At 32.0% G+C, this 22,711-nt stretch overlaps 1 protein-coding gene across 2 annotated transcripts; it reads left to right on the forward strand.

Moving 5' to 3' along the window:
* The first annotated feature begins 6,110 nt into the window (after positions 1 to 6,110).
* On the forward strand, positions 6,111 to 18,734 carry LOC111688647. Of its 2 annotated transcripts, none has more exons than XM_046955068.1 (8): positions 6,111 to 6,692; positions 13,355 to 13,578; positions 13,639 to 13,832; positions 13,923 to 14,390; positions 14,461 to 14,580; positions 14,639 to 14,749; positions 17,021 to 17,251; positions 17,597 to 18,734. In XM_046955068.1, exons 1-8 carry the CDS (start codon positions 6,386 to 6,388, stop codon positions 18,354 to 18,356), a joined length of 2,415 nt encoding a protein of 804 aa, XP_046811024.1. In that variant the 5' UTR covers positions 6,111 to 6,385; the 3' UTR covers positions 18,357 to 18,734. The 2 variants fall into 2 exon arrangements, with proteins under 2 accessions (XP_046811024.1, XP_046811025.1); XM_046955069.1 differs by lacking the exon at positions 6,111 to 6,692 and adding an exon at positions 7,100 to 7,691.
* The last annotated feature ends 3,977 nt before the right edge of the window (positions 18,735 to 22,711 follow it).

Below are 22,711 nucleotides of genomic sequence, written 5' to 3' on the forward strand. Positions count from 1 at the left end.
GAATATATATACTTTATGGGGTCGGAAAATTAACTTATAGAAATTACAAACGGAATGACAAACTTGTATATACCCTTCTCACGAAGGTGAAGGGTATTAAAAGATGGATTCCTTTCATTTCTTTCGACGTCAATAAACAACATTTCCACAGAAGTTAAAAAATTCACTTAGTGTTACTTTTGAAGTGGTGATAAATGTTATTCTTTTGGAAGTACTTTATTTTATTTTTGATGGGTACATACATATTTTCAATGGGTCACGACCCCAAAACTTTAATTTTTTAAATATAGTTCTAATATTGCAGATTAAAATGTACCAGAAAGTCCCTTTTTATAAATGCTTTTTTATGTATATTATAGATTCTCATTTACTCAGGAATTTGCATGTTAACCTTTATGGTTCAATATTGTAGGAAGCTCAAAAAGTACCCTTTAATAGATTCTCATTTACTTGAAGAACACAAAAATACTCTTTAATAGGTTTTAATTTTTTATGGACTCTATAGGTACAATTTTATGGTTCAAGGTTTAGAACTATATAAATCCCAAAAAGTTCCCTTTTATACATTCTCATAATGCACTTAAGACTCTAACCCCCATGATCACAATGTCTGGTTAGTTTTATCTTAAGGTTAAATTGACAGTTTTCATACAAACAACATTTTAATCGGCAGAATAAATTAAACGATAACCGGAGGTGGAGTTAACGGGGCTAAGGCTAATAATCTTATTCTCTGGTTATGGTTTAACGGTTAGATATTCTGCTGGTTAAAATATTTTTTCTATGAAAACTGTCAAAATGTCAATAATTTATGGATCACGTCATTTTCGTCAAATATTTGATAGGTGTGAACGTTGCTTAACACATCGAAATATTCATCTGAAACCCATAAAAGTATAATTATTTTGGGTCTTTATTAAATTCTAAGACGATCTAGCCATTTCCATCCCTGAAAACACGATAGAGTCCAAATGGAAAAAGCTAGCGGAATGAAATTTTGCAGATATCTTCGTTAAATTTTGAATCAACAAAGTCGAAAACTCGAAAATTGTAGAAACAAGTCAAAAATAGCCGAAATTTTTAAAAAAGTGGAAAAAAGTCAAAAACTCCAAAATAATCGGAAAACTGGAAAAAAGTAAAAAAAAATAGTCGAAAAAGTCGAAAATAGTCGAAAAGTAGGTAAAAGTAGAAAAGTCGACTATTTATAAAATACTTATAGTAGAAAGTCTAAAAGTCGACTTTTAATTAAATGAAAAAAGTCGAAAAGTCGAAAAATCGACTTTTTATAAAATGCAAAAAGTCGAAAAGTTGACTTTTCGTTTCAACTATAGAATCCTAATTATAATATATAATTGGTAACAAAAAGCGCATCTACTATATGAAGAGTGAAAATCAAACCCTACTGTTATCCCTATTTGTTAATAACAACTGGAGTCGCTTCGGATCTGAAAGAAAAACCTCGGCTCCTCTCAAGGTCACATAAGTTAAAATCAGTAAAATTAAGAAAGTGTTAAAATTAAAAAACAAATATCTTCCTGGAATACAAACAGATATTTTTAACAATCTACCGCATTCGAAATGATCTTGCTACGTGCTCAATAAAAAATTCCCAACCATGACCAGCCCAACATGTAAACCGCATGTTATGATGCGGCTAAGTTTAATAATTCGCTAAAAAATATAATAAATAACACAACAACTACAAAACACAACCATAAGCAGGAAGAAATTTTTAAGTTTGTTTTTGACTTTTTTTACCGCAAAATGAGGAAATGAAACCTTTTTTCCCTTTATGATAAATGGTTAGAGCTTCTTCTTCAAGGATGTTGAGGGGTCTTTTTCTAGTTCATTGACGCGGTTCTGTAAATTGTATTTAATAATAATTGAAATTCTTAAAAATTAACTTAAAATATTTCGATGGATGTCTGCCTGTGTCTGTATGTTTAAAAGAAGTATGTATGTGTAAAGATAGCAAACACAGCCAGAGCACTTGTTTAACATTATGGTCAGATTGTTCAATGAGTACAAAAAAAAGTAATAATCATAATAAAAATAAAGTGATCTTTAACATTTTAGTTGACTTAACCGCACCTCTTTTGGGTAAATTGCTTTTGTTTTACTTGGTTTAAATGTATTTTGTCATCAAAAGTTAATGGTAGGTAATTGTTTTATGAATCTTAAATAACAATAAAAACTATTTGTTTTCTGTTTTTTTGTCATATTATGAATTTAAACTCGTTAATTACTAATTATTTATTATTTAGTGCGTGAATAAATTTAGTTTAAAATATTGATTATTTTAATTAGAGGTGAGTATCCTTCTTAATAATTGTTGACTTATTAATATAACACATACATTTGTTTGTCCTATGTTTATAAATTCAGTATTTTGGACACAGTTCTTAAAAATGTTTCAATCAATGTTTGTAAAGAATGCTAGGTATTATGTTATAACATCGCTTCCCATAGTCAGAAACTCAGTTTCCCGAATGTATTTGCTAAGTAGTTTTCCTTTTCCTTTCTTCATAAGAACTTTTTATGTATACCCATAAAGAATTCTTAGCCTGTTTCGGAGCGCCCGGTCACATAAAACTGGCACGTTATTGAAGGCGCATTCAATGTCCAAGCATATCTCCTGTACGTATATATAGGTTAGGTTGATAGGAGGATGTATACTACATCAAGTCCAAAGAAACACACCTAGGCAACAGCCGGTATTAGTCAGGAATGTTATTTCCGGAATAACATTTGGATCTAACTTCGACGAATGCCTGAAAGTGGCAAAGAAATTGCTCCAGAGTTTCACTGTCCTCTCCACATGCTCTACATACGTCTGAATCCTCACGTCCAATTTAGCATAGATGTGCTCGTAAACCTGTGTGTCCACTCAGAATACGTACTATCATACTAACTTCATACTTGCTCATTTTGAGATTGTTCGTCTTGCTCTCATCAGTGTCACCCTATAGGAATTTCGTGGTTCTACTCACTGTTTTATTATTCCAAGAAGTCTTATGGGATTCTCTCACCCATATTTTTAGTTCAGCTTTTGTTGCGTCGAATTGTTTTGCGTTTGTCAGGTTAATTGCCCCGAGCCACCCTCCCTTTAAAGCTATTACATTCGCTCTTTCGCAACCGACTACTCCCGAGTTTGCTGGTACCCATATGAAGTGAACCTTACCACTGGGAGAGTATTCAGTTAAAGCTTTCTTACAATCCAATACGGTCTTAGATTTACTTTTATCTCCTAATTTCGCCCTAATTGCCTTTTGGCTGTCGGTAAATATATTAAGCGCTGTGGGGCCATATTTATTCTAATCCAATTTACGCATTCCGTTATTGCTCGTATTTCTGCCTGGAAGCTTGTGTTATGATTTGGTAAACGGTGCTATTTTTCTGCTTCTGGATCTGCAATATAGAACCCCAGCCACACTTTATACCCCAATTTAGATGTTCCGCTTGACCAAGACATTTTATCTGGGATCAGCGTTATAAAGTTGCCTACATATTCTGTATCTGGTATACGATCAGGCACATCCGATGATTGTGTATAACCTTCCAATGCGCAGTTTACATAGTTTGCTATAAATAATTCCCTTTGGTTTAGGTTAAGAACGGTTATACATCATAAAAAACAGTGCATATCTACTCGAAGACCATAAGATCCATTGTGATTTCCTTCAAAAAATGAAGATTCAAAAACAGAAAAAAACACAAGTAAGTACCCTAAAGAATAATAAGATAAGAAAGAAAATATTTGCCCATCTATGAAGCCCAGTCAAGGAAGTGACTAAAGCCCTTGAAAAAAACTAGTAAACTGCGAGAGTCAAGAGCCGCAATAGAAACCATTCCTTCATGGAACCTATTATATAGCCATTTTTGCTGAGATTCTGTATCCTAGGACAGTAGCAAATTATAAGATCGATCGACTCTGTTTTATCCTCATCCTCGAATAACCTACAATAGCCCGGTATATTGCTGTCCCAATTACAGACAAAGACCCTAACTGAGCAATGTTCTGTTAGCATTCCTACCAGAGTTTATAGACTGAGTGTATCCAGTCCTAAAGGTATTTTGCTGGCTCCCATATCAAGTTTTGGCCATAGGACCTTTAATACTTTGCAATTCAATCTGCTATTCCATGTCTTGTTTATGATGTGAGGGATTCCTTTGAATATCAGCCTGTAATAGTGACAAATGGTTTGTTTTACCATCCTGTCTCTGTCATATTACAAGGATATATGCGAATTTTACGAATACATTGAATATGTTTGACAAATAAGCCAAAACCAGTTCCGCCTCCTTCTGTAAAGGTGACAGGAAAATATGATCCGGTTCTGTAGTTTTAAATGGAGCAAAACTCTTGATTGCTTCCTTAACCATGACATTTGTATCTATGTTAGTTTCTACTAATCTCCTAATCATGGCACCTAGTATACCTGTTCCTGTGTTCAAATGTCAAAAAATATATAAAACCGAAAAATTTATAAGAATCTACCCAAGATTCTGGATCTACTCTGTTCTCCTGGGCATAGCTTCGAGGCAAATAATATCTTTTATATTAATGAAATCCATAAGGGATTGTCTCCTGCGATTGATATATATATATATGCTACCCAAGCTATAAAAGTGAAAGTTGGCAGTAACACTTTCTTTATTTTTATTGTTCATCATGACCGACGTTGGTTTCGGAGAGTCGAAAGGCATGTAAACAGATGCAAAGTATATCTTTCTAACCCTGTTGATAGGAGGTCATTCATGGTCATTCATTAAACTGTTTTTTTGCGAGTTGGTGAACAACTTTTGCTCAATGAATTTGACTCCTTTGGGTAGGTTGTATTGTCTACACATGCAATCTTCCTAATTGTGGAAAGGGCAGGTGCACTAGAGAGTTAGTGATTATCTCCTCGCGTTTACGATTTGAGTTATGAACATAGTTTGCTTGTAAGGGCTTGTTGTAAAAGTCCTTCCAATCGCCATCTTCCAAATTTTAAGATAACATATTAAGGATTGAAATAAGACAAGACTTAGAGTTTCGATAGTCTGCTCAAGTTCTTTTTTCCTGTGAAAGATATCATATTTCTCCGCGGACAGTTCAGTGTTTTAACTTCCAAGAATTTCCAATTCTTTTATATTTGTTGTTAAAAGGGATTGTTTACCAGCTTTTCCCGGTGTTTTCTCTTGGTATATTTAGCGCCTTGTGGCGGGTATTTTTCTTTTCAATGTCTATATTATTCTATCTAGTTTTTATGGGCCTTTTTTGTGAACTTTGAGTTGTAGGACACTGATATATATCGAACCCTGGACACATAAATTTTCTCTGTGTGTGTTTATTTGGTTATTATATCCAGGGGTATATATGTATGTACATCTAGACCTTTGGTCCTATAAATTGGTGAAGTTATTTAACTTGTGATCTTGTAGTGATTTGCGTGACTTTATTAAGGAGTTTTTCTTGAAGATGTTATCTAAACGGTCCCTTGGGAAGCATTTGAAGTTGAAACACAAATCACAAATAATGTTTATTAAATTATTGCAATTTATATTTCGGAATAATTTCGGTGATGTTGTCAAGACAACAGAATTTCACAGAGTAGTGACTATGGGACTTTTGTCCAACCAATAGTCTATAGGTGTTGTTGCCAAACAGATGCCATTCCATCTGTGAGATTTTGTTAGTCATGTATGTTAAGATGATTAACATGATGCACATATCAGCTAAGCTATCACACCAATTGTAGGATTATTATCAGCTCCTAATCTGGGCAACAGACGATTGGCATTGTCTTAACCGCCATGGATTTTTCCAAATAGCATTAATGTTCAATTTGCAGCCACTCTAATAATAAGATATATAACAAATTTATTAAATTTCAAGATAAATTTAATACATATGTATATATGTATGTACGTGTGCAAGTTTACTGAAACAAGTATTTTATAATTATGTCCACAAGTTAAATGTGGTGCATATTTCATACTTCCAATGGACTCTCTACAAATGTCAGTATGAATAACAACAATCGAAATATAATCAGACAGTTTGTTATTGTTATATAAGTATCACTTAAAGCAACGCCATCGGCCACGTCTATCAACGCTAATAGTTTTGCGCTAAGCTGCACTTACTGCAGCTCCAAATTGTTTTGTATGTGTGTACGTGGTCTATTGGATAAAAAATCAACTACAACTGCAAGCTTTCGAAACCCTTTCGCTACTCCAATTTCACATTCCAACTGATACTAACTTACTCTATTGGAAAAACTATTTTTCATTTTCAAAATACATTTTCATTTTTCATAGACAACTGCTGTTTGGTTGGCTGGCATTCAGTTGGTTTTTGTGCTTTAAGTTGGAAACAACCGTTAACGTGTTGCAATCGGAAATGTGGTGCGGAATAAATCGCGTTGCACGAGCTGTTGCGGTGGCATTAAGTATTTTATGCGTTTTTGTAGTAAATGCTTTAGCAGTGGCGATGTCTCCGACGCTGCCGCCACCGCAGCAATTGGTACTAGATAACGAAAGTGTGTTACGAACGGAGACGTTGGCCGGGGTTCAACAACTGGTTGAGCATAATTTCCTTGTTGGTATAGCCAGTTTGGGTGTTTTATATGAAAATCATACTCAGTGTGGCCAAGAACTTGAAATAATGTTAAATGCAATGGCCAAACATGAAGTTTGGGGATTAAAAGGTGTGTGAGTGTCTGTCAGTGTGTGTGTAAATGAATGAATATTGTGTTTCGCATGAATGAGAAGTACTTGATTTCATGATCAAGTGTAAAAAAACAAAATATGTACTATTTTGGTGTTTTTACATGTATTAAGGGTATTCAGTTGAAATATTAAATTGCTTTAAGTTCTATGAAGTAATCAAATGATTTGTGAAATTAAAAAATATGTCGTAAAATAATTTGGAAACCCCTATATAAAAGTGTAAATTATATATCCAGCCAGCAAAAAAATAAAACAATATACCCAAATTTTGTGAAAAAGGTGAAAATCCAGTAACAAGTAACACAAGTTGTCAATATAAAAAATTAAGTTTGTCCATTCAGCAATATTTTTCCAATGACAATTGCAAAGTGTTTCAGTGTACAACTGTGTCATCGAAAGAAAGCCAGTTTAATTTTACGTTAATGCTGAATTTGGAGTCTTTCAAATGTTGTTTACCAAGAAAACATATACATATGTTTTTTTTTTAAAAAATGCTGATTTAGTTATTCTCTTTGTAACAATTTAAATTATTGGTCGTTTACCCTCAAGCATATTTATTTTGTCACAAATTACAATAGTTCCATAAAAGGTCTTAATTAGAATCAACATTACAACATAGAGTAAATGGAAGAGTTAAGTGCCAATGATATCCTCGTTAAAAGAAACAAACTCTAATTTTGTCAGCATCTAAATTAATATTATTAATAATATTACGATAACTTCGAACTGAAATTATTATATAATGTGGAAGTAGTAGCACTACTATGACTTTCAATAACAGTAATTTAAATAGACGTGCTTTTTTAGAATTTCCAATCAGTGTTCCCTGAGGGAAGAAATATTAAGAATAACATGGTCTACAAGACATTTGTGTCTAATTTTGACAAAAGCCTTATAGTGACAAAGTGTTTTAGAGTTTCGTTATCCTCTTTGCATGCTTAATATCCATCTGAATACATTCGTACCATATGGTATAGGTGAGTTCCCAATTCTGTGCATTGACTCAGAATACCTACTATTAAACTAACCTTTCATTCCGCTTTTTTTTTTGATCACCCCATAAGATTTTTGTTGTTCTAACCGCCGTTACATTATACCAAGTTGCAGGATTGGGGTTCTCTGCCTTATGTTGTTAATTCATCCCATTATAGTTCTCATTTTATACCCGCCATCATTCGTTTTTAACACATCGAAATATTGGTAATAGACCCACAAAAGTATATTTATTCTGGTTCCTTATTAAATTCTAAGATGATCTAACCATGTCTGTTCGTCCGTCTATTGAAAACACTATAGAATCCGAATGGAACGAGATAGAAGATCGAAATTTTCCACAAATTTTATATATAGGTAAGGTTTGTTTGGTAATGAAAATAGGCAAAATCGGTTCACGTTTTCCCTTACAAGTGGACCCCAGAAAATCAGTCTTAATGGTCATATCTGTTTCAAAAGTACGAATAAAACGATAAACTTCGAATACAGAAAAGCGAAGGAATTCGACAAACATATTTTTTATACAAGTTAAAATCTCTCTACCAAATGCATTAAGGATCGGTCCATAAGAAAATTACTTTAACGATCTTTGCTGACTAAAAAATACGTGAACAGTTATGAAATTTTATATAAGAAACATTTTTAGGAACGTAATTTTTCCTACCCGATTTCATGCGGAAAGTGTCGCGAAGTGATATTCTCTGTAACGATATTTTGTATGAACCAAAATTGGTCTAAATTTTTTTATGAAAAACGGTCAAATATTAACACTATTTCTCAAATAAGGTCCTCTTCAGTTAATTTGATAAATAATATCACCTAATGTTTATAGGGAAACATTTCTTTTAAGGCATACGATTTGATGGTGGGTATATGAGATTCGGCACATCCTAATATAACACTCCCACTTGTTTATATTAAATATATTCAATCTTTTGTTGCTCCTGTCTCAAGTACGCGATTGGACGTTTTCGATGTTTGTGTATAGAATGCTAATGTGCCCAATATATATTGATAAAATTCCCTATAATTGGCTTTGGCCTAGAATTTAAAGCAATGAATTTAGAACCAGAAAAGAAAGGCTAAAATAGTGCTCATAATTCATTAGTTCCTAGATTAGTTTACCTTAACTAATTGAATTCAAGGGCCAATAAAATTACCACAAAAAAATTTGGAGTAACACATCGTAACACATCGAAATATTGCTCGTCGACCCACAAAAGTATGTCTATTCTGGAACCTTTAATTAAATTTTAAGGCGATGTCCGTCCTTCTGTGTGTTTGCCTGTCTGTTGAAAGTACAGTTATTTAGTATTGAGTAATATCGGCCCCACGATATTACTCAAAAAAAGAATGCTCCCCGCAATATAGATTTAAGAGTCATTAAAAAGTTTGTTCCAGAAATTATACTGTAATGTATGATGGACACTTACACATATAACTACTTAGTAATACAAATATAGAAACGTAATTCCACATAAATAAATTCTATAGAAACGAAAATCTTTATATATATATATATTTTTTTTTGAAAATTGGGCCAAAAATTACTCTACATAAGAACTCCATTATAGCATTTTTATATAAAAACCCCTTTCTTTCTAGATAGAACTTTTAAGTTTATCGTTGATTTCATAGAGAGATCGTCATTAGTAATCTAGTTCTATAGTGTTTCGAGATTGAAAGTTTTTTTATGAAGGAAAGATACCTTGCTAACTATATCTGACTTTGACATGATCCTTGTTTCATGTCTGGAAACTACTTTCGGTTCAAATTTTATAAAAATAAAATAAAAATTTATATTATTTTTATACATTTTTATGACAAGCAATATAACAATAAGACATGTGTATGTTTGTGTGAAATACATGTTATTTTTTTGCACTAACCTATATTTTTAATAATTGTGCGTTATTTGACATATCAATATCAATATGAACGGTGGAGTTTTCAAACAAGTTTTCATTTCTGAAAACTCGTAAATTGTTCAATGTGAATGTACCATAAAAAAACTACACAATTATAATCTTGGCTTGGTAAATTGTAAATGTTTATTTTTGAAATTGGATCACAATTATACATTTCATATATAACTGAACTCTTTAGGTGTATAACTTTTTTCGTTGACTAACTTTACCAGATAAATTAATTTTTGTTTTAATTTAATATGGGGGTTGTCTGCCTATTTATTATCCTTTTTTGACCAATGACGAAATCGGTGCATTAGTGAAATTATTTAAAAAAAACTAAAAAAGTATGACTACCAAAATCGGCGGAACTACATCCTATATACGCCTGATTCTGTCGATAATGTTAAAGTTTGTATGAACAACATTGACATTGGGTTAAAATGAGCAGAATATCGTACATATAGCTAAGAATCAATAACAGCTAGGGTCTCGGCGCCACTTTCGTAACAACATGAATATTAAGGAAAATAAAAATAGGCAAAGTCTCATATCTCGGAAACTATTAAAGTAAAACATTTATGGATAAATTACATATGCTAGCAATAGGCGTGATACCTCCTATTGGAGTTAAATACAAAAATTCGTAAAGCAAAAACTATTAGTGGTAGAATCTAAAATAAATCGTAAAGTAAGTTTTATATAACTATTATTTTTAGAATAGCAAAGCAGACTGGCTATAGCTAGTTTCATTTAAACATTAATGTCTCCAATTTATTTGAAACAGCCCATACTTAAACATACTGCCATATATAAGGGGTTTTTAATCAGTTTTTTCTATATATTGCTACAATATGTATGTATGTACCTTTAAATTAAGGAAAAATTCAATAGGACCCATTTCAGTTAATTCATAACTAGTGTAGGGTATAATAACGTTCGTCATGTCTGACTATACCAGGATACTTCTATTTAACGCATTATACCAAATACGAGTAATTCGTTAAAAAAAATTAAAATGTAAATCGAGTTAAAATATGGACTTAATGTAAATATTGTAACACTTTTAAAAATTCCATAGTGTCCATGGACATTTCGAATCCCTTTTTAAGGTTATTTTGCCTTTAAACATAGTTTAAGTACCCAATGTGCATGTTATGTCTTCATTTATAAAAAATATTAATTTAAATTATGTCATTTTCAACTTGCGCAACCAACTCATGTAAACTTAAACATGAAAGCGTTTTCAAATATACAGCTGTTTATTATTTAACACTCTATAACTCAACATAGCCAAATTTTAAATTTTCTATAAATTCGAATAGCAGCAAGAATTTAATAAAATAAGTTTCGTGGTTATAGACTGTTCTATAGTCTTAACTATAGACTGTTTTATAGTCTTAACTATAGACTGTTTTATAATCTTGTCTATAGACTTATTCTTGATATTTTTAATTCAGCTTTTCGACGCTACAAAAGCCTTGACTATAAGATGTTCTAGATAGATTGCTCTGTAGTATTGGTTATAGATATTATACTGTTTACTTTAGGCTATTCTATAGTCTTTACTTTAGACCGCTCTATAGTCTGGGATATAGACTGTTCTATAGTCTTGACTATAGACTGTCTGTTCTATAGATTTAGAAATCTATAGTTTTTACTGTACTGGTCTATACTATAGAGTGTTCTATAATCTTGACTATAGACTGTTCTATAGTCTTGACTATAAACTATTCTAAAGTTTTGACTATAGACTGTTCTATAGTCTTGACTATAAACTGTTCTAAAGTGTCGACTATAGACTGTTCTATAGTCAAGTCTTTAGAACTTTTCTATAACCTTTACTATAGACTATTCTACATTCTTGAATATAGACTCTATAGCCTTGACTATAGACTGTTCTATATTCCAGTATAGATTATTCTATATTCTATTCTTGACCATAGACTCTTCTATAGTCTTGAGTATAGACTTTTCTATAGTCTTGACTATAGACTTTATACTGTTCTATATTCTTCACTATAGTTTGTTCTATAGTATTTACTATATGTATATTAGAGTGCTCCAAAAAAACTAAATTTCGAAATTTGCCCGTCTCCCCCTCCAAAATTGTTGCCCGTCTCCCCCTCTAAAATTGTTTATAAAAATAAGTCGTGCAAAAAATTTGGTCAATAGGACTACGTTAACTGGTGCCGCAACGGCTCTGAAGTTTGAAGATGCATTTACAAGGGGAAAATATGCATTTTTTCAGTTTTCACAAAAGTTTTGTCATTAAATAATTAGTTTTGTATTTTATTGTCAATGAATCGTAATGTACACAGAATTAGCGTTACAAAAAGATAAAAAACACAAAAATTGGTTAAAAAATGTAGAAGTTATTAAAAATTCCCCAGGCCATTATCGTGTCTCAGAGCACTTGAATTCGAAATGTGATAAAAAATAAACATATTTTTGAAAATATTCTAATAAAACAATTGTAGTACTTAAAATACATCTTTAGTTACTTGAATATGAGTTTTTGTCCTTATAGAATAACGTAAACCTGTTCTCAGCTATGGTTGAAAAATTTTGATATTTTTAACGGTCGTTTCAAAATTCAAATTTAAGTTTTTTTTGATACTTTGTTAAACAAATTTCAATATTTTTGGGAGAACTCATAGGGATTTATGGACAACAGATTAGGGAATAAAACAGTAAAAAAATAGAGGATTTCGAGAAAAACCCATTTTTATGAAATTTTTTTTGGAAAATTAGTCTTTTTATTATATTGTTTTATTGAAATATGTCCAAATTGACTTGTTTTTAAAACATCGGGAGTGCGGCACCAGTTAACGTAGTCCTATTGACCTAATTTTTTGCACGACTTATTTTAATAACCCATAGAACAATTCTAGGGGGTGGACGGCCTCTAGGATAATTTTTTTCCTTCATACAAGCTTGGAGCATAAAAAATAACTGAAAAAATACATATTGCAGGCAACATATCTCGCTAAAAAAAATAGAGAAGCATTTAAATTGTTTCTACAAAAAATCTCCTAAATGAGAAGATTAATATATATATATATATATATATAACTATATATATATATATATATATATATATATATATATATATAATATATATATATATATATATTTATATATATATATATATATATATATATATATATATATATATATATATATATATATATATATATATATTAAATTTAAATATATATATATAATATATATATATATATATATATATATATATATATTATTATATATATATAATATATATATAAATATATATATATATTATATATATATATATATATATATATATATATTATATAAATTTATATATATAATATTATATATATATATATATATATTATATTATATATATATATTATATATATATATATATATAATTTTATATATATATATTATATATATATATATATATATATATATATATATATATATATAATATATATATATATATATATAATATATGTATTTAATTTACAGATGGAACTTTGTTTAAAATCTAATAAATAATGTAAGTCGTTAGTGTCGACAACGACAAGATAAAAGTGAATAGGAATAGGAATAGGAATGTACTGTATAAAATTGTGCTTATAAGAAATATTTCTAATTGGAAATAGGAAATTTTCTTACTTGTTTTAATTTCTTATTGTTATAGAAATAAAATTAAAATTTACTAATATGATATTTAAATTGTTTTCTTACAGTTTTGGACTCATTTGGTTCAGCTCCTAAAACATTTACTTGGGGGAACTATTTTTGGTTTGGTACCCCGGATTTATGCGCAGATCTTAATGACCCGTTCACCATCAGTTTATCACATTCACAGCCACCAATTTTCAATGCCACCAGTCCGTTTCCAGTGCAATTCTTTGTGGTGTATTTAAATTTTACCACACCCTATTATATAGACATTAAATTACCCTTCGAGGTGAGAAATAATTCTGAAATTAAATGCATGTTAACAACTAATTTTAATTTTTATTTTCAGAATCTTATTCATTTGGGTTTGTGTTTGCCAAAAAGTTGTAGTGTCTCCAAAATAAGTTTCTACACCGATATTTATTTTCAAAAGGAGTTATTTCAAATGCAACGTAATTTTAAGTTAAAAATGAAAGCTTTAGATGCAAAAGCTGCCCATTTCAGTTGGAAGTATATTATTCAAACAGGAAGTATTTTATTTATGTAAGTACGTATGTGTAAGAAATTTTTGTTAAATGATACCCCTTCGTGCTGGCAACACTTTTAACAAAATCTTTTCTTAATTTCTTCCAGTACGATACTCATAACAACCACTCTATTGGCAATATTCGCCGAAATTCTTTATAATTCCAAAAATAAAATAAAGCTTCAACAACAAACATCACATATGAACAGCAAACTGAATTCACCAATCAACGGTATACCCACCACCAACAACAATATCCGCAACCATGAAGTGCCAGCAAATCAATATGACTTGAGCGAAAGTTCCATATGGGAAGAGCTTTTGATGTGCTTTCGTTTTTCGCTTAATTATAAAACCGTTATGAGTTTAGAGAATTCAAATTCGAATTCAAAATTTTTAACTGCAATGACGGGTTTTCGCACCATCATCTGTTTGTGGATAACAGTATTTCATGTCTACTACTATTCCCTGTTTGCCATATCGAATACACCCTTTATCTTTGCCAAACTGGAGGCTTTTACTTTGCAGCCAGTTTTGCAGGCCTGTTTCTATGTGGATGTTTTCTTTATAATGAGGTTTTTGAATGAAAAAACTTAAAGAATTGGCTGTTATTTTATAAAATTATTAAAACTAATTATTTTCTAGTTCTTTTCTTTTAGTAAATAACTTCCTATCAAATGTCAAATTATTACAACAAATAAGACGGCAATCCTGGTGTGGAAATTTAAAACTTTTTATTCGTTCTTTGTTGCAACGTTATATACGGTAAGTTGTTTGAGATTTGATATTTAGTTAAATGAATAATTGTTTAACTTTTTTACAGTTTAACTCCTGTAATGATTGTTACAATGCTGTTGAGTACCATGATTTTGGATTTTCTTAATATGTATTCACCCTTTCGTTTAAGCGAAAATAGTGGTTTCTATTGTAAGACGTAAGTATTTATTTGTATGATGACATTTTTTTATAAAAGAAATTATACGGGTAGCATGTAAATTACATTACAATCAGTGTAATTGTATCTTTTTATTTAAAAATATTCTAATTGTATTTTTTATATATGCGAGGTACATACATATGTAAAACATAATCAAGTATTGATCAGAATCTATTTTGTTTTTTCTCAAATAAGATTAATTGACAAACAATAAGTAACTAGAATTTTCCTAATTTGTTTATGATGGTTTTGTAATGACAAGTTTTATTCATATACAAAGAATAACATATTCATGCATATTAGGGTGTCCCGTGGAACATTTTCAAACGAATTTTTAAACTTATTGTAAAGAGAAGGGAACTGACAAGATAACTTGTCGCGGTATAAAGGTTAAATGCAATGTCAGCTCTGCCCTAGATGGCTGGCTCCAAGGGATCACCTGTCAGACGGGTCATAGGACGAGCACGATACTAAGCACTACACCTCCCACCTGACAAACGTCTGTTTCCTATATTGGGCGGTCTGTCAATACTCGCTCTATCGATTGCTTCTCCTATTACTGAGGTAGGCATCAAGCGTCTGTTTCCATATTGGCCTGCTTGATGGTCTGTTTAATCTCAGAGGGATGGAAGCTTTGTTTCCTGATAGTAAAATGCGGAAACCCCCACACAATGATGTCACAACAAGAAAAATAATGCCCCTCGCATCCAGTTCGGAGCTTAACAATCTCCGGAAACCCTATTCCCATGGCGGCGACACCGGGCTGTGGTGAATCGAATGTTACCGGCGCCCAAATAGTCAGGTGGTAGCACCAGGCCTGTCTAATTCGCAAGCTTCCTAAGCAACAACAAAACCCACAAGCAGTCGGCCCAAGCTGGCTGCTTGCTAACCAATCCCTCGCAACAAACCTTCAGTTGTGGGTAAGGTCCCCAGTGGTGAGGTACCTCTGTCTGTTGTGACAAGAACCTCCGCAGCCGCGAGTGCTGCTCTAGCTGATCAAAAGTCAGCCACTTCTCTGCCTTCGGGTGACAAACGCGTCTCACATGTGCCCCTTGTGCAAAAGAGGAATCTTCGACCCTGATGTCCGGTTCCTTTGAGTGGTATATCGATTTTTATGTCTAAAGTCCACATGTCCATTCAACATTCGATCTTTCGTAGTCCATTATTTCGTAGTGGTCTAGTTCTGTAGCTGTTACTCAATCTAATACGTCCTAAATTTAACTATGTTTGTTTGTTTTATTCCGTTTAAAACCATACGTTATTAGCTGGACATCTTCCTGGAAGCTAGTGTTGTGATTAGGTAGATTGCAGTGCATATGTTTATATCTGAGATCAGTATATTAAAGTTTCCGCCATATCTGTGTCTGTTATTAAATCGAACAAGTCCTATGTTTGTGTATAGCCTTCCAATTAGTCCAGTATTTGTCTGGTCGCATAAAGTTAAGAGAAGTACGTTTGTAAGTTTTGTTTTATATCTCTTAATAGAAAAAGAATCTAGCCACTTTACCAGATCCGTAGCATCATGCACACAACGAACTCTTAGCATGGTTTTCTAGCATTAGATCTCTTATATTATAATGTGTTCATTAAAATTTCTGATCAAGGATTACAATACATTCTTATGGTTTAAGTTAATTCCTCAGGGGATTTAATGATGTGAACCTCTTAATCAAACTACATGTTGCAACTTTGAAGGTAACGCAATATGTTTTGAAATTAAAACTTCTTTTTCATCATATATAACGGAATAGATTTTGAAAATCTAAATTTATAAAGGATGCCACCAAAATATTTACTTTCCCAGCAATAACTATTTATTTTTTTTCTTCGATCACCAAAAAGTAACTAGATACAAATGTGCCTTTACGACTTTCCCGAAAATCAAAACATGTTTCCAAACAAGTTTTAATATCGACTATCTTACTAATTCCTAATTAGACCTATCCTCTAGATATTTGGCTACCGATTTTATTAACAAAGTCCGATTTTTTTAATATTTGAACCGATTATTACGAAAATTGGTGATATGTTTTTATAAATATAAATATTAGATACATATCGGAAGGTCAGGTTATATGGAAGCTAGAAGAAAAAATGGACCGATTTCAACCAAAAGTATTACACATATTAATTTATCTTTAAAATTTTGACCTGTACTAACAACACCTATTCCAAAACAAATTACGCAATATATTGAATTACTTATTAAATTGATGTAGTTCTTTTCATTTATTTAACACATTTTTATTTTGTGAAATTTCCTTATAGCAACTGGTGGTATAATCTCCTTTACATACACAATTTGCTGGACATGAATGATATTTGTTGCTCGTGGACCTGGTATTTAGCATGTGAAATGCAATATTTTATTTTATTCACTGGATTGTTGTTTGTGCATGTTAAAAAGCCAATTGCAGCCAAAATAGTATTTGTCACATTAGCACTGGGATTTGTGGTCATCGGTTGGATGTGTAATTTTGGCAATGGAATAACATTTGAGTAAGTAGTAAGGACCAGTAGCAAATGATACTGTTCCACATATTGATGTTGGTAAAGTAACAAATTGTTGTTATTAGATTATACACATACATATGTACGTTTGTATGTTGCAATATGCTTGTCAACGAGGTATAAACTTTAAACTCCTTTAAACTATTTAGTTTAACTTTAAGTTCATTTTACGATAAAACTAACCAAACGAAAAAGTCCATCCACCATCAAAACCCTCAATCCACAACCAGTAAACCATACAACTAAACAAACAAATAAAACATCAATCTGGGGAAACCTTTCTAACCAACATTTTCATTTATTTATTCATTCATTCAACATTTACTTTGACAGAATCGATGTCATCTACAGTACACTCAATCAGTTGTATGTCAAGCCGTGGGTTCGCATACCACCTTACTTGGGTGGTGCAACAATGGGTTGGTTAATGCACACACTGCAACAACGTCAACAGCAACAACAACAAAAACGACACCAACATCAACACCAAAAAGAACAACTGCAACAAACAGAGCATCAAGTCGAACAACAACAACAGCAACAACATGTCAGTGTAATGGCAGAGTCTCATCATCCACAGCTCCATCACCAGCATCTGCATCATCGTCATCATTACCATGAAAATCAGCATGAACATAAAGAACATGTTCGCACATTCGGTCGTAAAGCATTTTGGCTTTTTTGCATTGTCCTCTATGTGACAACAAATTTTATGAGTTATTGGCGCTCTACGCCCTCTTGGGTGGTGGCGACAATTATGTCCATGGGTAAATTGCTTTTCGCACTTTGCATCGGTGGTGTCATCATCATGTGCGCTTGTGGTCGCGGTGGCTGTCTCAATGTGTTGCTGAGTGCGCGACCGTTTTTATTTTTGAATAAATTCTGTTTCAGCATTTATATGCTGGCTCCCGTCGTTGTTGTGGCCATGTTTGGTTTACGCAACGAACCCACCAACTTTACCGAAGTCGGTTCGGGAGCCGATTTTTTCACCGTCATCGTTTTGTCCATAATGTCAGCATTTTTAATGTTGATTTTAATTGAGTTGCCAACGCAAAGAATTGCAAATCGTCTGCTTAAACAAAAGAATTCGTAAATGGAAGGAAAAACGAATTTCCTTATAATTTTAATGGGAGGATTTAATCATCAAAATATGTAAGTGCATGTGTGTCGTGTATGAAGTAAATGGCCAAAAAAATATACTACATTTTCTAATGATTGAGGAACATTCTTATGTATGTATATGTATATAGTGTCGTTTTAATTTTATGGCAATGGGGAATTTACAAAATTGTGTAAATGTTTCTTAGAAATAAATGAACCATATTACACATTTAGCGTTTTTTTTTGGTGTAATATTTTAAATATAAGTATTTTATTTGTATTTGGTTAATTAATCCATAATTGTTTGTGAAATTAAAATTTAATTTGTGAAATTGAAATTTAATAAACCCTTATTATTTTTTATTTTAAAGACAAATTTCTAAAGTTTTCTTATTTAATCGATAACGGTTAGAGTAAAAGTCGCCAAACTGTAAACTTTTACTGCTGCGCTGATATGGCCCAAATTAATTTCTTTTGTATTCTTGCCTTAAAAATAAATAGGGTTTCAATTTATTTGTAAATGTGGAAAAGTTGCAATGGACTTCAGCTTTTTTTTGAAAAAAGAATTTAAGGTTGAAGGTCGTAAAGCTGAATAAGTATTTAAGTGGTAAGGATATTTTAGCTAAAGGATGGTTTAGCGGCAAGGACAGTCAACTTGTTCACAAATTATTGATATAATTATTTATAGTATTTTAACATACTAATTACAGTTATCCATACATATTCGTTACCCAGATGACTAACTATTATCACATGTGCCTGTAGTCACTCTCTAGATTACAACGAGACAAATACAAAGCTAATCCAAATGCATCAATTCATAGTAATGAATCATTTCATTTAAATTTTTTAAGAGTTTAGCCCTTAGATTACTCGACAGTAAATTGTAGACTTTGTACGCTCTTACGTGCAAAAATGACACTCTCGTTTAATTAGTTAGTTAGTTAGTCAGGAAGTTAGGTAGTTAGTTTGAAAGGAGGATGTATACACATCAAATCTGAAGAAATACACTTAGGCCTCTATCGGGACTGTTGTGCGCTCCTTAACCAGTGCCACGGGTGGGAATCGAACCCACCACCTCCGGTCTACCAGACTAGAACACTAACCACTAACCTTCCGGAGGCCACTCTCGTTTACAAAGAGTACATTCTTGACGAAAAAAGATCCAACCAACCAGGTGAATAGACGTTAGTGGATGTTACAGTATTTTACTCTCTGCCTGCTGGTTTCTTTATTGAATCTCCCCAGCACTTTTTGTAAATGAAATTGAAAAGATTTCTCGCTTTTGAAGGTGATTGCATAATCTATAGTTACTTCACTGTACCCAAAGGCATGTTACCTTGATAAAAAGAAGTGCGACCAGTATCTACAGTATGCTGGGTCTATAAACTGATCATGTCAAATATATTGGTATGGGATTGGACCAGACAATCTATCTTGTACCACGAGTATCCGTAGCCTACAGGGCAGATTTCCAAACTTTTTATTGGTAGCGGTGGTAGAGAATGCTGGTTACATGGTGAAATCTATATTTCAGTGCTGTTGCCGAAAAACAAAGTCTGATGCTGGGTTGTATCTTATACAAGTAATAACATTGAATTTCCGTTTCTTGTCAGACTATGTTCAAGATTTATTCTGTTCATACAGTCTTCTCTAAGCATAAGTATGGAATCGTATTTGGGTCTACCGATTACAGTAAATATTATCCATTCTTGTAGAATATCGAGACTGCTCTAACCCAATTTTGTCTCTTAGTAAGAACTCGATTAGGCATATGTCGGAAGGTATGAGATACAGACGTTATAGCTGCTGTAGAAGCTGTTTTAATGATGAAGAGGTGGAAAGGGTACAACACCTTCAATGTGACTGCCCAGTCTTAAAAAAGCACAGACTACTCTATCTTGTAGACCTCTTTTCCATGATGTGGGCTATCTCAGAAATGCATTACTAGTAAACTGGATCGGTTTTTATGAGAAATATCTGGCTGGTTCTAACGGAGACTCCAGGAAACTCGTAGTCAACCAAAATTAAAGAGAAAAGCCATTCACTCAACTTAGTAAATGGCGATTCTAAGGGTATCACAATGGGCCACAAGACCTCCTAGTAAACTAGCTAACTAGCGAACAGGTCACGTAACTTAAACCTACTTAAAGTTCTATATAAATGTCGAATCCTGTGCCAAATGTAAAAAATATCGCTAATTCAATAAATGTAAGTACGCAGATATACAAATCTGAAATTTTCAAAAATTCTACTAAATTCCCTTAAATGTATTAAATTTATCACATAACTTATCACTTAGTTTATACTAGATTCTTTATAAAACTAAAAATTCCATTTAATAACAACTATTGGAATCTGGCGTCTATTCAAATCAACGTGTTTCAATTGACAATAAAGTGTGTCATCTTATACAATTCCAAAGAAGAATAAAAACCTATCAAGCAGATAAAACATAAAAATATATTGCGTTGGCATTTCATGTTAAAAATTTCGCCCACTAATTTCAAATACTGATCGATAGCAATTGTGTGCAATCTGAAGCCAAGTGTCTCTACTGTTGCACCTTTGTGTTCGTTAATATTTCATGGTAACACAGCAACTTTAGCACAAACAACAATAAAGTCACGAAAAAAACAGATAAAATAAATGGAAATAAAAACTTTGTTCATCTTTATGATCATCATCGTCATGATCTTTTTAATACGCATCCATTATCAGCGCAAATCATTGGTTTAACACATATGTACACACTTACTTTTACTCACACGCAATATTTGGTATGGGATGCATTTTGTATTGTTGTTGCAAGTTGAAGTTGTTATACAACAACGCTATCTTCTTCTTTGAAATGATTACGATCTTATTTTACTCTTCTCGTTTTTATTTGGAATCCATAATATGATTTTTTTCAAAAATCTTTAAAATCAGGAAAAACCTGTTTTGTGGCAGGTAGATTTCTAAAGATTTTTTGTTTTTTTTTTCTTTCCTTTACGACAGGGGTCATAAAACGAAACTAAGATGTCTATAACTAAAATGATCACTTTCAGACACACACATACACAGAATCATATTAGTCTTAAAAAAGGATCAGGGATTAAAATAGAATCTATTGTATTTTCATTTCGAAGGGTTAGTTTTAAGGATAGACTATCGGAAAAATAAATCCCTTAAAAAGGCATAACATATGTATGTACGGACAGACAAACGAATGGTTGCAAAGGAATTTATTTTACGAAACAGGTAAAATTTCATTTAAGGCATTTTTGTTCTTAAAATAATAGAATAGTAAAAAGGAAATTGTAGTGATTTTAAATTCTGTTGCATTCGTATGTGTGAAGGGTATCGAAGATGCAGAGAGTACAAAGTTGCTGTAGTTTAAAGCGTCAAGCTGCCGCCCTTATGATCTTTTTTTAATCAGTTCAACTCCCAAGGTTTTTGAAATCCACTTTGAAAAGGGGTCTTAAATTCTGATCAAGTGTATTTTTTTGTTTTGCATCATTTCATTAACAGCAATGACATATTGAAAGTTTGATATCGTTGATGGGATCCGATCTTTAGACTTAACTCTAAGAAAGTTGAAAAGACAAATTGTTACGATAAAATTATTCCACGTCGGAAAATTTGAGAATATCTAATAACAAAATTGAAAAAGCTAGTAACCTTCGATTTAACTCAATAAAGTATAATATAACTAGGACATTTCCAGTTCAAAACCAGTGACATAGCATATGCCACAAAAAGATTACTGATGGGGTCCGTAGCGAGTCCGAGAATGATTTTCATTTTAGTAAAAAATAAAGATTTTTCAGTAAAAAGCATTCAATTAATAACACCACTATACTTTCTACGAAACAATGAAATTGCATACTGCGTAAAGTAAAGTCCAGGAAAAGTATATTGCTAAGCTACAGATCCAAATTCTATTATTACTTATAGTACACGACTTTACCTCTCCTGTCACTCCAATTTTCCAAGACTTTGTTGATGGTTTTATCTAACGAATGACTTTTAGTCGTAAGGGACTGTATCATTTCTAAAATTGGGGGAAATCCAGCTCAGAGACAGTCTAATTGACATCACCAAAATGGATTGCTAAACTATGTAAAATGTGTTTAATCATATCTCAGTAACGCGTTATTGAGATCTATAGAGCATCGTTAATCTTGGAAACATGTACAAAGATGTTCACTAGCAATCAAGTCTCACATACTTTTTTATTTTGGAAACAAGTTTGCAATATTTTTCAACGTTCTACAAATCCAATTAATTCAATATTCCACAGAACTATGGTCCCGACTATAAAGCAAGTTATCCTGAAGAATACTAAATATTTTAACGTAGAGT

This window comes from Lucilia cuprina, chromosome 6 (assembly GCF_022045245.1).
Source record: "Lucilia cuprina isolate Lc7/37 chromosome 6, ASM2204524v1, whole genome shotgun sequence".
NCBI classification, from domain to species: Eukaryota; Metazoa; Arthropoda; class Insecta; order Diptera; family Calliphoridae; genus Lucilia; species Lucilia cuprina.

Coding starts and splice junctions, on each gene's coding strand:
- LOC111688647 (XM_046955068.1), top strand. CDS start 6,386: ATGTGGTGCGGAATAAATCGCGTTGCACGAGCTGTTGCGGTGGCATTA. Junction 14,391..14,460: donor GATGTTTTCTTTATAATGAG/GTTTTTGAATGA, acceptor ATTATTTTCTAG/TTCTTTTCTTTTAGTAAATA. Junction 17,252..17,596: donor GGCAATGGAATAACATTTGA/GTAAGTAGTAAG, acceptor TTACTTTGACAG/AATCGATGTCATCTACAGTA.